At 39.9% G+C, this 16,963-nt stretch overlaps 1 protein-coding gene across 1 annotated transcript in view; it reads right to left on the reverse strand.

Annotated features, from left to right (window-relative positions):
• LGR5 (leucine-rich repeat containing G protein-coupled receptor 5) overlaps positions 1-14,895 on the reverse strand; it is a 37,678-nt gene extending 22,783 nt beyond the window's left edge. Inside the window, exons 1-3 of the mRNA XM_010151988.1 lie at positions 14,831-14,895; positions 13,168-13,239; positions 2,272-2,487 (exon numbers count right to left, since the gene is read on the reverse strand). Of these exons, the coding sequence (XP_010150290.1) occupies positions 2,272-2,487; positions 13,168-13,238 (287 nt within the window). The 5' untranslated portion in view covers position 13,239; positions 14,831-14,895. The remainder of the gene's footprint in view (positions 1-2,271; positions 2,488-13,167; positions 13,240-14,830) is intronic.
• Between the last annotated feature and the right edge of the window lie 2,068 nt (positions 14,896-16,963).

The raw sequence follows: 16,963 nt of genomic DNA on the forward strand, positions 1-16,963 counted from the left end.
TGCAGAAAGAAAGAAGACACAAAGCCATGGCACAAAATAGTCACAGCTTCACTGAGATGAGTAAATTAACCAATCTTAAAAGTGCTGTAACTTTCCTTCCTTTGAAACTATAAAAATCAACAACTACTTTCTCAGATGTTTAGGAATTGAAAATAATTCTTATGTATTTCAACCCATCGCCCTGCACGAAGGCTGAGAGTGCTGTCTATCTGTAAGTCTTTCAGACGGACATGGAAAAAAAACGCTGTGTGTGAAGCTCATTAATGTGAGTAGATACAACCTGGAGCCACTTCAGGTTGTTTTTTGAAAAGGAGGCCTTTTTTCCAGATTTTTCCTTTCATTTTACTCTTGACACTCTACCCTTGGAGTGGAGGGAAACTACAGGAGTAGCACTTTAAAAGAAAAGAAAGGCTGTGAATGAGGGGCTGCCAGGCACTTCCCCTTCAATGCTTCATTCTGCTCTGAAAATAATGTTAAAGATCAGAGGCTGTCTGAATGTTCTGCAGAACCTACAGAAGTTCAGTCCACCTGTCCATAAAAGGCAGGGATTCTGATGGCAAATGCAGATGTCTTACAGGTTTTTCCTTTCCTAGGAAGAAACCTAATCAACCACTTTTTTAATGACTACACCGACCATTAATGCTTTAGTCAGTACGAAGAGTGCATCTCCCAGTTCCGTTTATGTTTGATCTTTAATGATAAGAGTTTCAAACCTGCTCCAACTGACCATGCATTTCTGCAGTGAGTTGAGATTTTGCCAGGCTGAACAGAGTAGCAAACAAAAGAAAGCAGAACCACACAGGAATAGATTTTGATGAGCCAAAAATATCAGATGTTGTAGATCACAAGGAATGATTCAATTATCAATCAATATGCAGCCCGGAAGACTAGAAATAAGCAAGGCAGATCTAAAATAAGGAAACCCAACTGAGCAGAAGCAATCAAGGCATGAAAATAAATATTTTTCTCCTGCATTTCTTAACTGTCCTTTTACCACTGTATTTCTGGTAGGGATCTAGAGAATGACGTTCAAGAGAGTCTTTTGTCTTTAACATTACTGAGGTAAGTCTAGAAGCTCAGTCACATAACAAGTCCATCCACTCTTTCACTTGAATGGGATGATACGTAATGTAAACAGAAGGCAAAGATTTTGTGGCACAAGGCAGCTGTTACCCTCCATTTTTGGTGCCCTATATGCTTACATGGATATACTAAGCATTAGGCAGAGATGGTGATTATAACTGTCAGTAGAGAGCCCAGGCGTGTGCCAGGGTCAGTGCTTACACTGGGGGTACAGTATGCTAAAATATACTGTGTTTTACAGACTATGGTTTCAGACAGCTTGCAAAGCTTGAATATATTATTCTCTCTTTAGTAATGCTAAATTTTTCCAAAGTATCCTGAAATAACTCCTCCACCTCAGTTCTCCTCCTTCATTTCTCCAGCCAGTCTAGAATTTTTTCCACTTGGTACATTCCCAGAAGATAAAAAGCTGAAACCGCACTCCATAGTATGCCTTCCAGATTTTGGTGCGAGCTACGCATGTTTCATTTGTTGAACTGGTATGCAAAAATAACAAAATGCGACACTACATATACTTTCTGTGAAGGGAAATGCGTACTTTTTCTACCGGACGGCATTCTTTCCAAGTCCCCCAGAATGCTTTCAGTTCACTTCCTTTTCTCTAATCTTCCCTCGTTCAGTAGGCACTGCCTTAGAGGGCACACAGTTCCTCTCTTCCTGTTTGTTTTGCTGACCAGGTAGGGTGATTTTTAAAATTCCCTTACACAGTTCTTTACTGGAGACGGAAACAAATGATTTAGCAAATGATAGTTTAACTGTAGGAAGATGTAATAAATCTATTTATCCAAGATAATTTTTTGAAATTTTCTGTTGTAGTGCATATACAATCCTGATATTTTTTTTTTTTCCCCAGAAAGAACATTTTTTGCAACAAATGGACTTGACCTCTTGGTCAAGGGATATCACTAAGCCTAGTGCAAATGTAGAAGGGCAACTGCAGATTTTTAGCCCTGATAGCAATTTAATACTAAGAATGTAAGACAAAGCAGATGTTTAATTAACTCATGTATATACTTCTTTACCTATCATTTGCCAGCTGGGGAGGAACTTGGGGAATATTTAATTATTAAAGGTTGTCTCAGGCAATGTCTATATTAAACATTGCATCTTCAAGTAATTTATCACAAAATGGTCAAAGTCCTGCAAAGAAGCAGAGATTGTGGCTAAGAAACAATCAATAAAACTTACAGAACTACCAAACTAGAGAGGTTTCCGAAAGCATAGTCTGGTATGTAATGAATTTTATTCAGTGCCAATGTCATTGCCTGAAGTGCTGGTAAACTTCTAAAAGCTTGGACGGGAATTTCTGTCAAAGAATTATCGTCTAGCCACAGGTGTCTAAGAGAGACCAAGCCATTGAAGCAGTTGGGGGGCACATAGTTGATGTGGTTGGCATCCAGACGTCTAGGAGAAAAAGAAATAGAGAAAATTGACTCTGAGAAAAGAACAGTGGACTTACACAATGGATATCAGAAGTTATCAACAGGAACACAACCCCAAAGGACGGACATTGGTTGCCACATCCATTATTCACTTCCTGGAGACTCTGCCTTTCCACCTCATTCGAAACCTCACCCCTGAGACCTCACATCATGTTTACGAGTCTCCTTGTCAGCTGGCTCTATGCTGACAGCTCTCCTTTGGAGCCATCAAATCACTGAGAACATACACTGATCATTTTTGAGCAGCCTCTCTACAGACAAGGTATGCATTTGTTTCCTTTCCCAATTATTTGAAAGTATGGAATAAAAAAGTGTAAAAGAAACTCAGCCAGAGATTTTCTTTCAGAACTTATAAATGACTGAGCTATAAGCTGACTTGTGTTTCCATACAAATGAATGCCCATTCAAAGAGCCAAAAATAAAACTCACTTCTGAGTCTCTGTTCCCATTTTACCTTTTCTTACATATTGTTTATTCTAATGATTCTAATGAGCGCTGAAGTTCACATTTTTTAGTAGTGGAGCAAAATGTTTTTTTAAATAGAGATTAGTATTGCTAATGTCGTGTATTTATTTTGAAACAGGAATTACTAAATACACTTCAGTTGTTGCAGAGCCAACAGAGGGAGCTCAACTGCACATCGTACCTCTTCAGAGTCTGCAGGTGATAATCTTGCTCTCACACTTGTGTAAATAAGGATTGAATCTACTGAACCCTTTGCAGATGTGGCGCTAGAAATATTATGTCATATATTCATTGACTTTTGCGTTTGCTCTGCTTGCTTTCCCACCGTGATGCTTTCGGGGAAATATTTAGACGTCTGCTTCAGATTTCTGCAACTTTGTGAAATGTCCAGTCAGTGATGTGCACTCCGATACACATTTTCTGCTTTTAAAGCGTTGTAGTGACTTGTACCTTGTTCGGAACATGAAAGCCACGCTCTAAAACTTTTCTTGAAGATGTCTGTACAAAGGAGTAATTAAGTCAATGGCGAAACAGAAATAAATTTAAATAGATGTTTGAAAACATTACAGAACAAACAAGACACACCCAGGGTACAAAGAAGTAATTCTGTACAACCTAAATTCGGTCTGTTGGAGAGAAATGCAATACTCTTTGTGGCAGGCATACTAATCTCTTTATTTAAAGCTGCTTCTTCATTTACAGTCATGTAAAATGTCAGGTCCATTCTATCTCCTACTCCATGCTGCTCCTACCTACTGCATGAGAACAAATAATGAGTGCTAAGGCTCCGTGCCAGGCTGGCAAATAACTGAGACAAGGTCAGTCGGAACAAATTTATGAAGTTCAGTGTCAAAGCCCTTGTACAATTAAATTTTCAATATAATAACTGACATGGAAGGCAGCAGAGACAGAGCTTCCAAAATAATTCAAGGGTCTGTCAACAAATGGGTGAGGCTGGAAATGTTTAGAAATACTCCTGCTGTACCTCCCCCACTCCCCAGGCAACAACCATGCTATGCCTGTGTTTTCAAATAAAGTGTAATTTGAATGAGTAGATGAGGTTTCTTCGTATTCAGTCAGAAGTAAATTTCTTCCCTGGGTGATGCTGGTATGTAAACTAAGAAGTTACAGTTGCCTTAGTTTGACAGTTACACTGATTAAAGAATGGAGCCTTTATTCAACCTAAATGTGTTACTGTATTACAGTTAACATCTTGTTCAGTAGGAAGCTTGCCCGTGCAGCTCTGGCGTCCCCGCTGACTCCACAGGAGTTACTCGCAGGATGTCTGGCTGCGTGGCAGAGCCAACAGTCAGTGTTTATACGTGACCCTGTGGCCGAAATGGCAATAGTTCTGCTGTGGTCAGTGAGACCAGGATTTTTACCTTGCCAATATTAGGTAGCAAATCAGGGAACTGACATTGTTAATAGCTGAAGTTTCCAAATATAAACCCACCACTGGCTATGCAAACAAACTACAACATAGAAAGGAAAACAGGACTGCTGTAATACAAATGAGATTCTAGGTAGTTGGATTATTGTTTAAATAAGCTTGGGAAGCAATCAAGAAGCTATGGTGATTTGTGCTTGCAGGTCCTATAACTGGATTACATATCCTCAGGTGCTCGTAAGAAGTACTGCCTCAAGTATTGTTTTGTTATCTAATCTTTTCAAAATTTCCAAGTCCCGTTTTCCCTCTTGTAGATATAAAAAGGTTTCAGCACTGGTTATGTTTCCTGTCATACTGTAGGTAATGCACACTGATGTATAAAGCATTGATCCAAATGGCTGTTTTCGGCCAATTGTTGTACATGAGTTGATCAAAGTTTTGGCACTTCCAGAACTAAACCCATTAACTCACAAACATGACCCTAATTTTAATTGAAAATATATAGATAACATGTGTGAGTTTGAAAGCTGCTATTATATTCCAGAGAGAGCTAATTTAGAGAAACAGAAAGGCTTGATCTCTTCTGATAGGCAGCATGTAAATAAAGCAGCCAATATGAAATTCACCATGAGCTCACTTAAAATGTCCAAACCTTCCAAAGCAAATGCTTGAGCTATGTGAACTGTATCCCACTGGTGCTTCCTGTGACATACTGTGAGTGCTACAACCATGCGCCTAAATTATGAAAAGATATTCATGTAGAATTGTAAACAGGACTTATTTATTGGTACTCGGGGACGACCAAAGGTAGATGTTAAAAAGTATCTGATCTGCATTTTTTAATCAATTCGGTATGACTGGATACTTAGTTTTACATCACTGGTAGGTTTCTAAGGGAATATATATTTTTTTCCTCTTTCTGAGTCTTCTGTCAAGAGCAAGCCCAGCTACAGCCTGAATGCACCTTGTGATCAAAGAATTCCTTAATGTCTTCTTGGCGTGTCTTGCTCATTCATTCAGGATTAAATCAAATGCTAGATAGGGGATCAGGAAGGAGATTTCTCCCCGGTCATTATTCCCTCTGAAATAAACAGCTATCACATGGATTGCCCCTTCTTGCAATGGATGAGGGCCTGAATATAACAAAGGGACCAGAGGAGAGCACAGCCACAAAGACAGATAAAGAAGCCAAGGACAAAATATTTCTTTTGACATTTAAGTTTAAAACAGGAGAGGTAAAACCAAATGAAAAGGGTCTATATGTAACAGGCAGGGGATGCAGAGAGGTGCGAGCACATGGCAGAATAAAGAGGGGGCATGCTCCTCCCTTTCCGACCACCTTGCTCCTCTCCTGACCTGGCTCTGTTACGCAGGGAGCCGCAGAGAAGCCTCTCCACAGTGTACAGAGCAATGATGGGCAGAGGCCTGGGGAGGGTATATCGGGCAGGATGGGAGCCACCTGCAGCCCCACCATCTTTACTAGCATGTGGTGACATGGACCCTCCCAAGGGATTGCTCACAGAGGTTGGGCTAAAGTCCTGTTTAAGTAATGGCAAATGACATCAAAAGTGTCTCTGAAAAGTGGATGTAATGAAAATACAGCTGCCTATTGTGAGCCATGTTTTACAAACATGGCCCTTTATGCAAGATATCCCCTTCAGTCCACAGGGGAAAATGCAAGGACTATTGTAAAAGCTTAATTACAACACACCAGCCCAGCAGTTCCCACAGCTCACTTTCAGCTCTGCCCTTGTATGGGCTTCTACAGGACTGGTACAGAGAAGCCTGTGTGGCAACAGCAAGACCGACAAATGAAAAGTCACAAGTCACAGTTCAGGAGCATTTGTTTCTGTCCCGCTGCTCAGTTTCACATGGGGAGGTGTCTACAGCTCTGGGAGTTTCAATCCTTAGCATTTCTCTTCATAGCCAAACATGCTGCTTCGGTGTTGTGGTAAACCTGCATTCAAGACAGTGGGCCAGGATGCCAGCCCACTGCATAAAGCACAAACAGCCAGTTGCAATGATGTTTTTACACAACATTGGCTCTGATTCCAGGTCAATCCCCACAGGTGGGAAAAAGTTGGGTGCCAGCAAGAGCTGTTGGGTTATCCTAGGAACCTGGCTGAAGACCCAGATCCAGAGTCCACAGCTAGATCGGCACAGTTGGTATGGCTGGGAACGCTCACGGGTCCTGCAGCCAACTGGCTCGGAGCAGCCCATGCTACACTAGTGACCTCTCACCCTCCAAAATGAGGTGGCTGTATGCAGAGTGCCTACTGGGGACAGTCCCAGGGGTGTGCGAACTGCCAGATGCCCCTGGGGAAAGGTTCAGGCAAATGTTAGTTGGCACAGGCCAAAAGTGTGCCAAGGACCCTGTTAAGAGTGCAGCAGGACAGACAGTCATGGCCTGTGCCTGGCAGCACTCTGAAGCACTGTCTGCTTTCCTAGGCTGGCTGTAGCAAGAGTCTGTGGCTCTACAGTGCCCGGGAGCCTCTCCTTGGAAATCTAATGCAAGGCCCCACTCTGCTAACCACTCCAACAGTGGTTTCTTGTCTTCCTCTCACATATGGCATACGTCCTGGTGGGCTTCAGCCACGCAGGATGATTTTTGGCTAGCAATTCTGAGGCCGAGAGATTTGTCTGTCCCTTACAAATGTGAAAAAACACTCTGAGATTGCTCAGAAGACAGAAAACCTGCCAGATGTCTAGAAGATTCTATTGGACGAAAGGAAACATTTCCCAGTGGTCTGGAATTGCTGACCTAGTTCAGCTTTTTTGCACCCCACTTTGAAAGCAACTGGCCCTACAGCTGAGTTAGGGGCCGTAGCCAAATAAAATCGTAGCGCATGCATTTTAGGGAACTTTGCATCTCTATCTTCCTCCTGGCTGATTATCAAGCTAGAAAAGTGTCTATGACTGAAAGGATTGGTCAGATATTGTACTAATGCCCCATGACTTAGTCACTCTTCCATTATCTAGTGTGCCCCAGTGCTGCAAGAGCTCAGACGGTTAAGAAGTGCAATAAAACAAGGAGACTGCAATGGTGAGCTTTGGGACATCTTTGCGTGTATGTACAGACACCTGCATGGGTACACACTGTGGGAAATTCCTCCCTGGGGAGTTTGTGGGTACCTGCTGAGGTACCAGGTTTCCTAAGAAAGAGAATGCTTCTATAGGCTTCATTATCATGGGGTGTGACATGGAAAACCACAACTAAAGCTCCTGTCTTTTCATGAAAACAGTTCTCTTGGGAGAATGTGATTTCATCAAAGTTGTTTTGTCTTTCAACTAAAAATCAGGATTATAAACCCAAGCATCAAAATGAGAAAAAAATTGCTTAAAGTTAACATTTCCGGGGGGGGGGAAAGCTTTTTAATTTCAAGCCTGAACTGGAAGCATTTCAGAACTCTGTGCCCTCAAATCTTCAACTTTTTGTTCAGATTACAAATGAAAACTTCTCTTGAAATATCTGGAGGAGTAGGAAGAAGATGAAAAATCCATTGCTGGCCTGTTACAGCCAGGCAATTATTAAGAACATCCAAGATGATTTCTAGATAATCTTTTATCTAGAAATCTAAATATCTTTTAAATTTATTTAAAATAAATTTCATCGACACTATTTTCTTTGACTTTACTTGTAAAGTCAAATTTGCTTCATTAAATTCCAACTTTGTAGGCTGTCAAGGGAGAAAAGATGGGTTTTTTTTCCCCTCTATCAACTGTTTCCAGTGCTTTGGAAGACGAGCTATGTTGTACTCTGCCCTATTTTCTATGATTATAGTAAAAGTCCTCTTAAATTTTATAGGAATGGAAGCAGGTGATACAGTAAATAATGCTTGCTTTTAAAAGTCCTTTGTGATGGGTTTGGCGTGGGGAGTGAGATACCACCCGATCTGTTCTTGATTTTGACCATTTCTGTGTCTGAGAATGCAGCAGCAAAAGCTGCTCACTAACAACGATGTGTAAACAAGAAAACAAACAAGGACTGAAGTTTCATCTGTAGTATTCACTGTAAAGGGTTGTAGTACAATTGTCCCAGTAAAAGAATAGCAGAAGCTTTGCAATTGTCTGCAATGCCAATTACACTTTCCTCCTTTATTTAGCAACATTTGTAAATGGAGATCTGCAACTTACTGGTTGCTAGTAATACAAAATTTGTGTTAACATGTTCAGGGGAAAAAATAAAAAAAAAAATTCTTGCTATATCATTGCCTGCTTTACCAAATCCTTCTCGTTCAAAAATACTTAAATTATATGCCAATTCTAGTGCACAAGGGATGTCACTAGAAGTGACAAGACAATTACACTAGAGAAAAAAGATACCTATTTAAACAAACGCATACATTAAATGAAAAAAGTTGGACAGAAAACAAGCTGTTAATAACGATATTTGAAAAACAAACCAATATACGTACATAAAAGGTTTTTGGACTACACGGGTATATTCAAAATCACTAAAAGGCTTCTTGATTTAAAAGCAGAATGGAGATATTGATGCTGTGGGAAACACAAAATCCAAAGACTATCTGCTTGTAGTTGGTTCTAAAGAAATACATTTGTTCGAGGTGGATAGTAAGGGAGATGGCATCCAAGGGAAACTTGAAACTCTGCTGCCAAGATCTAAGGAGTGACACATCAGCGACTGTGTATTCGTCCCTTTCAATTCAGGTGCCTGCAAACGTATTTTCCTCCTTTGGGCTTAACAGAAATAAATGCCATTTGAATTGTTAGGACCAGTAAGCCTAGCCGTGTGATTTGTATTCACACTAGATTTCAGAGGAAAATTACAGCCCAAGCTGAAGACATCCTTCTGCTGAACTTGCAAATCAAGACCACATCTCAAAATCAGTATGTTCTGGTTACTTCTGTAAATTCTCCTGCCACAAAGGGAACTGGAATCCTGTGCAATCATTGTCCAAGCTTTTGTAGCTGAACTCATTTATTAAGCAAAGTAGCATGTCACTGTTGTCCACTGAACTACACAGACTTATAAAATTGGAGACTTTAATATTGCTTAATCATATTTTTTGACTCAGTGACAGAAGAAAAACGTATTTTTTGTTTTGAGGCAGTGGTATAAAGGTTTTCTTACAGATTTTTGCTGTTGAAGATGAAATTCACAGATCTTAGGAGTTTTTGGTTAATTTTTTTCTGCCCAGTTCTCATTTTATAATATTTATTGAACAATGTCTGCTGTCTGAAGAAGACTAATCTATTCTAGAGGTCAGTGAAGCCTTAAGAAAACTATGAATATTTATCAAACTTGTCACGCCATTCTGCATGCCGGCAATACTACAGTTTGGACGTGAAAGTGAAAGAAATGTTTGCTTGTTCCTGCAATACACCAGCTCTTGTTCTGTGTGCACTGGTGATTTAACATCAATTAATGATTCTATCGATATCGTTACCTATGCTGTCATCTTTGAGCCTGGAACTAGATACTAAGAAGAGGATATCAACCAGAAATACCTTTTCGTGCAAAAATTTCTGATGAATTTGCATTTCAAGCGAACACGTAAAACTTGTGTGTGCATATATACACAGATACATTGTGCAGGTACACAGACATAATTTTATATGTATACCTATACAAAAAGGATTCTAACATAGTGCTTTTCAGATTGATGAAGGTAGCAAGGCAGCTAGTATGGTTGGTTTGCCTTTCTTGAGTAAAACCGCAAAAGGCAGAGATATGAGTCCTGTCACTTGTTTTTAGTTTTTCGCTTCTATACGATCATAAAGCAAAGGGTTAATGAGGCTTCCAGACATCATGCCACCTGCATAGTTAAACATAATAAACACAACAAGTTTCTATCTTGTAGGGATTGCTCTTGTGAAGTCTTTTAACCTCTTAATTACACTCTTGAAAAGACTCCCGCTCTTTCAAAGGTTTCAAGAAATAAATCCTATTGTGAATCAGAAACCATTGCAAGAACTACCTTGTGAACAGAAAGTTCCTAGACTGTATGAAACAAGAAACTAAATCTGTGCACACCTTTATCTGACAGGCACAACTCCATTTAAGCAAACAAAAGAATAATAGTTTTCTTTGCCTCAAAGAGGTTTCTTTTGCTGGTGATCCTCTTTCAGGTGATAGCAGGTTTTCTGTACAAACCTGTATCATTCCATCTTGGGTCTGCTACACAGCTGTCTGAAGGTTTCCACTGATCACTCCTATTCTCCCTCTGGACACAAAATCTTGGTCCTTTACAGAGACTGTACAAACTATGTTTGGTTAACTTCTTCAACTTCTTCACCCAAGGAAAAAAAATATTTGCAACAAAGCCTGAGTAAGACTGTCATTTTGTTTGGAAACGGTGCTGAAAATTCAACAGTCCCTTTCAGAGCAACAAAGGAACTCCTGTTTGCTTGGCTTATCGTGTTTTGGTCCAGAATGTGTATAGAGTGATGTGATTTCAGCAAGATTTTTTTTTGTTTGTTTAGCAGAAAGAAAATCTAATATAGTCACTAGACCAGCATTTTCTCATGACTTTCTCAAAGATCAAAGGAAAGAACTGTAACCTCAAAAGTATATGGCTGAGATATTTCAGTCTGTGTCTGGTCAATAAAGAAAAAAGGCACTGACCAAATAACAATTAAAAGATAATTAATTCTTAGGGCTGTTTCACCTTTAGAAACCTTAACGAGTGTTTTGTATATTAAGGAGGTAAATGTTGTTCAAGACGGACATAAGAACCTGAGAGCTAATACGGTATAATGTGTGTCTGTGCAGTGGTAAGTTACACACAGATGACACCATTTTGCTGAAAATCGATTAGTTTCATTAATTCTGTTCTTCAGACTTTGGCTGAATTGAACATATGCAAAAGATGTTAACCTGCTCTTGGAACTTCTTTATACACAAGAAAAAGAAGAGCACTTTCAACACAGGACATTTCTCAACTGGTGCATCTTAACTCTCTTGTCAGACTGGATAGCTTGGTAGAGATGCTCACTCTATCCTTGTCATCATGGGACCTTTACCAGTGACACTGGTGAACAGTGCACACTGCAGCAACATTTTTTGTGATAGTTATTTCAACTTCCAGATTGACTTCCACATTTGGATCTTGGAACTTTTCAGGAAAACAATTTTGTTTCAAAGTAATTCTGTGAAAATATAAGGTGGTCAACTACAGCACAGAGTCAGCTGACATCTTCCTCTGTCCAAAGAACCTGCCTGCCTATCTTCAGTCATCTAGATGTTTTACACTGCACATCCAAAAGCAGCAGATACTAAAAAAAAAAAAAAGTGAACTGCAAGTGCAGGAGAAGGAACTTCTGATACTCAACTGACTGAACAAGAACATGGCAGATAAATTTCCATATAGACAGTTGTCAACTGAGGCACTTGCAGAAAAGGCAATTCAAACTTTACATGACAAACTCTTGAGTAGCTACTAACACGCTAGAAAGAGGTCCTGCAGTTGTAATAAGAATGGAAATAACAGCTCAGTGTTCAGTAAAAGTTAAAAAATAACGTAAAACAAATTTTGAAGAGTTAGTAGAAAAGGCAACAAAAAAAGCATCTGTAATTCCCCCCTATAAATCAATGGTGTGCCAACACTTTAAACATGCTGTCCAGGTCTGATCCCTCCTTGACTCATCTGAAATCCAGTATACCAGAAGTGAAAAGGTCACTAAGGGTGACAAGGATGTCCAGATGAAGGGAATAGCTCCCACATGAGAAACAATCCTAGTAGCCTGTCTGAAAAACATGACTAAGGGAGATACAACAGAGGTCTATAAAATGTGGCGCACATCAATAAGAAACTACTGTTTCCACTTTCTCCTGATGCTGCACAAATGTGGTGGGATGTTCCAAATGAATAACAGGAGATACTTCACCATGTGCACAGGGCTAGCCGATCAGCATATACGCTGCCACAAAAAAATCATGGGTGTCACACCTTGGCTCAAAAAGAAATCATACAAACTCATAGAAGAAAATTCTTTAAGACCTATTAAATTCAAAGAAGCCACAATAGGCTCTGTGAGTCCCTGAGTGCACACCTCCAGCAGCTGGGACAGTCTGCCAAAGGAGTATCATCATATTCTTTGCCTGACTTTCTAGTTTTCCTTTGGCATCGGCTGTTGGAAGACTGGATCTGGGCTAGGTCAGCTTTTAGCATGACCTGTTACATCCATCCTTATGTAATGGGGCAGAAGCACATCAAAATACCTTCATTCATACCACAAGCAGCCAATCTTCACTCCTGGTCTAGCAGTTCTGGCAGGAGTTCTGTTAAAACTGAAACTCGTGGACTGAGTCAGCACGGCACAGTCAAGAACTACAAATACGGAGACCTGCCTGAAGCACAGAATATAATTAAACATCCTCTAGTACACTTTGTTTCATGAATTAATAGTGTTTTCCATACTGCTTAAAAAGAAAAAAATTACACCAAATGAAAAAACCCAAGAGAGTCATTTGGGATCCTTTCTTTCCCCCTGTAAAGAATCTTAACATGAAACCATGGGAAAGACCAGTGCTCAAGGGACCGTATTCTTCTTGACAGACAGAAAGCATCGCAGGGCAAGGAGTGCCTTCTCAGATGGTGAACCAGTTTATAACACTGCAAAGAAGCTGCCGGTGTCATGAAATTACTGGAATGAAATCAGTCACTTTTGATGTTTAATTGAGTACCATTCTCTTGAAAAGCAGCTCAAAGAGAGTTAAAAGAAAAAGTTGATTCAGCACGTTATTAAGTGATATTAACAGGTAATTAATAGGGAATCACATATTATTGTTCATGCAAGGTTACAATTTGATTTATCAAGTATACTCACAGAGACTGAAGGCTGCGCAAGTTCTGGAGTGCTTCAGTAGGAACCTGGCGTAGTTGGTTATTCTGCAGCATCCTGTATTTTGAGTAGCACAAAACCCAGAATCAACACAGTAAAGATAATTTGTCTATTCTAAATTTTCTTCCAAGCTTACCTCCTTTGTATTGGTTCTACCTCAAAATTACAAACAAAGGAAAGCTACACAAATACCCTGTTCCCCTGCCAAATGCCAGTTCTCTTCAAAGCAAACAAACACCTGTAGTATATCAGCTTTGCTAACTGCTACGCATCAGGTTTGAGCAGGATTTTCAAAACAGCTGAGGAAGTTAAAAGAGTAAATCTGATTGGCTTCAATAGGGTTTGAACTTCTAATTGCCTCCAGTGATTCTGAAATGGTCATCGTCATGTACTGGTTTTGTTTTCCTTCTGAAGTGCTTCACTTTTTTATTCTGATAAAGCACTGAAGGATGGACTATTGAAATCCTTACTCAGGAAAATGCTACTTATGGCAAACAGAACTTTTAACTGAGGAGTTTATGATTTGGTTTGAATAAATTTTATCTCTATAAAAAATGCTGAATTTTTCCCAATGAAATAACTTTTCTCAAAGGGAAGGTTGCTAACAATGACCCGACAAATATCTTTCCTGAAATATCACATCATTCAGCTTGCAAAGTTTGAAAAATCACTTTTCATTCCAAAAGAATCTTTTTCTCCCTTTGAATACAGCCTAATATCCTTGTTTGGACCAACTCCTACATATACATATATAAAAGGATTCTATGTGGGTAAAACTGAAGTAGCACATGCTGCCTTCAAAACGAGGCATACTCGATGGGACATTGTAAATGAAATAATTTTTGGCAGGCCTAAATCTCCTTAGGCCAACAAGAGCTACAGCTGGCCAACTTAAAAGTAGATGGAGTGGGAAACTCTTCATACTTCTTTCCCACTTACGTAGTTTTTCAGAAGAGCTTCGTATACTCTTACAGTAGCATCTGGCTTGGCTTGACGCTGCCTAGGAGGTTGGTGTTCTTGCTAATAATACAGTTTCAGTGAACTTTACACAGACAAAGATCCCCTGTAGTATAAATGTTGTGAAATGTGGTCTGCTAATAATTTTAGTAACTATATATTACTATTATTTCCAGTAATACAGCTTTTTGTTGTATTTTTATACTTTATCTTACAGTAATTCCATTGCAAAGAGCAAAATCCGAAATACAGACTGCATTTTAAATTACATGGTCTTCTATAATAGTAGTTTTTCAGCTGACTCTGAAGAAAAGGAAAAGGAAATTTGCCCCCAGTTTTGTGTGATCAGGAAAGGTCCACTAAGAGTTTTAGACCTGAAATCAGAACTTTTGAGACACTTAAAGAAACTATTAACCAAACCAATTTTCACCTTTGATATTGTACAGACATCAACTTGATGAGCAAGATGTTTATAGAATGCCATTAATGTTTTCCAACCTTTGTGTTTAGGGTATTTTCTATACGAAAAAACAGATTTAATGATGTTCATATGTATCTTCACTTCAGTGGAATTGTTCAAAATGAGCTGATCAAAATATGTAATTTACTTGATCAAAACTTCACTGCTTAATTAGTTCCCTGGAGCATTTAGGAAATCAGAAATATATCAAACAACACACAGTTTACTTACAGCACTTTAAGACTGAAAAGGCCAGCAAATGCTCCCTTAGGAATGTATGTCAAGCCATTTCCTGCAAGACGTCTGCAAAGTTTGAAAAAGAAAAGAAAGAGAGTGAATACTTTTTCTCTTCATGTGGAATTAATTTGGTTGTTAAAAAGTGCAATACAGCTATGTTTGAGCGACTGATGCCAGAGGCAGTAGTTTAAGAGCCTTGTTTTTTCATTAATACACTTTTAAAAGAAAAAAAAAAAGGTCTCAACTGTACAGTTGACTTACTGACAGCTGGACCGCAGAGACAAAAATGTGATTTCATTGAAAACTGAGCCTATGGCTTAAAATGCACATCTTCGTATTGTTCTTTTTAAGGATTAACTCATTTACGCTAGTATCTAAATATATCCACATAGTACAAGGGGTAATGGGTATAAATTGAAATCAGGGAGGTTTAGATTAGATGTCAGGAAGAAATTCTTCACAGAGAGGGTGGTGAGGCACTGGAACAGGTTGCCCAGAGAAGTTGTGGATGCCCCATCCCTCGATGTCTTCAAGGCCAGGCTGGATGTGGCTTTGAGCAACCTGGTCTAGTGCAAGGTGTCCCTGCCCATGGCAGGGGGGTTGGAACTAGATGATCTTTAAGGTCCCTTCCAACCCTAACCATTCTATGATTCTATGATTCTATGATTTCAAAATAACTACACATAAAACTGCTGTCCTGGTGGAATTGTAGTTTTCCCTGTGAGCAGATGTGTAACAGGTTGGCATAAAGTGTATTTGCTAAAATTTGTAGGGCTTTTTTTCCTACTTCTATTACATCTTCCTTGTCAGAATGCCCAAAAGTATTTTACAGACCTAGGTAAGTACAGCAAATACCTCTGTAAAGCATGTTACTCCGACAAAAGCAAAAGAATGGATTCTGTAAGGTGCGTGCCTGGGAAAGAGATCATGTATTTGGTGTGAAACAATGGCATTTCTACGTTCCCCATCAGTGCAACTCCAGAGCATCTTGCATTTAACCTCCTGACATCTCAGTTCAGCATGACTGTGCTGTAACATCTGTACCCTAGCTGGAAAACTGACCGGTAGGGGTCAGATTCCCTGCCAAGTTACTCTGTGCCGGAAGAGCCATAGTGTCTGCTCTTAGCTGGCAACAAATGGGAGTTGATATGATACAACCCTCTTCTATATGCAGACCAAGTTAAGCCAAGTGGAATTGCTATTTCTCATCAGTTAAGACACTGCACACCAAAACTGCAGACAGTCATCAAAGACCAGCTGATTTTCTAGCAGAGCTGACATCTGATTTGGCCTCTGGCCCCTTAAAGACCACAGGACTAGATCCAGAAAATGCCTTAGGTACCAAGCTGCCAGAGAGGAAACTACAGCACTGAAGAAGGCAGCGGAGTTGCCAGTACTGTTCAGGGACAGGTCTCGGTGCGTATGACTGCAGTCCTGAAGATCCAGCACTGACTGGCCCTTTAATGTTGTCTTCCTTTAGTTGCCCCAGACTAACTACATGGTCCTAAGCACACCTTCTCTTTAGACATCTCTTTCATACAGAAAATAAAAATAAAAATTGGGGCATGAAGAATGAAAATGTGATTCTAGATCCCAGCTCCAAAGACTTTTCAGGCATTTTCAGTTTGTGGAAAAGACTCTTCCCTGTACACAAATTGCTGAGCAATGTGACCTGTAACTCCAAGGAACTGGCTCCTCCTCTCTCTGTTCAATGAATTTAACTGCTATGTGAAATGCTCAGATTCAGAGCTGCTCAGCTTGTCTCACTTTGGAGTACAGTGGAGTCTGATGTTCCAATGTCTGAGAATTGGGCACAGGCACCTGAATTCCTGCAGGCAGATGAGTGAACCAAACATGGCTCCCTCTTGCTCCAAGGTGAGGCACTCAGGCTGAGCCCATTTATTTTCAGATGTGTGACGGGCTTCTCCAGCTTCAGCTTTCATGCTGAAGAAAAATGGCAATGACTTCTGAGTTGCTGCAGGATCCAGCAGGTGTGTGCTAGGTAAGGCACACCAGACCGGGTCCCTGTAAGTAAATGCCATTTGTGGATCACTGACTAGTAGAGGCTCAGGGCCTATCTATTGCTGATCTCACTTTAGGATATCATTCTCTGGAAAGGCTAAAGAC

This window comes from Eurypyga helias, unplaced genomic scaffold, assembly GCF_000690775.1.
Source record: "Eurypyga helias isolate BGI_N326 unplaced genomic scaffold, ASM69077v1 scaffold30405, whole genome shotgun sequence".
NCBI classification, from domain to species: domain Eukaryota; kingdom Metazoa; phylum Chordata; class Aves; order Eurypygiformes; family Eurypygidae; genus Eurypyga; species Eurypyga helias.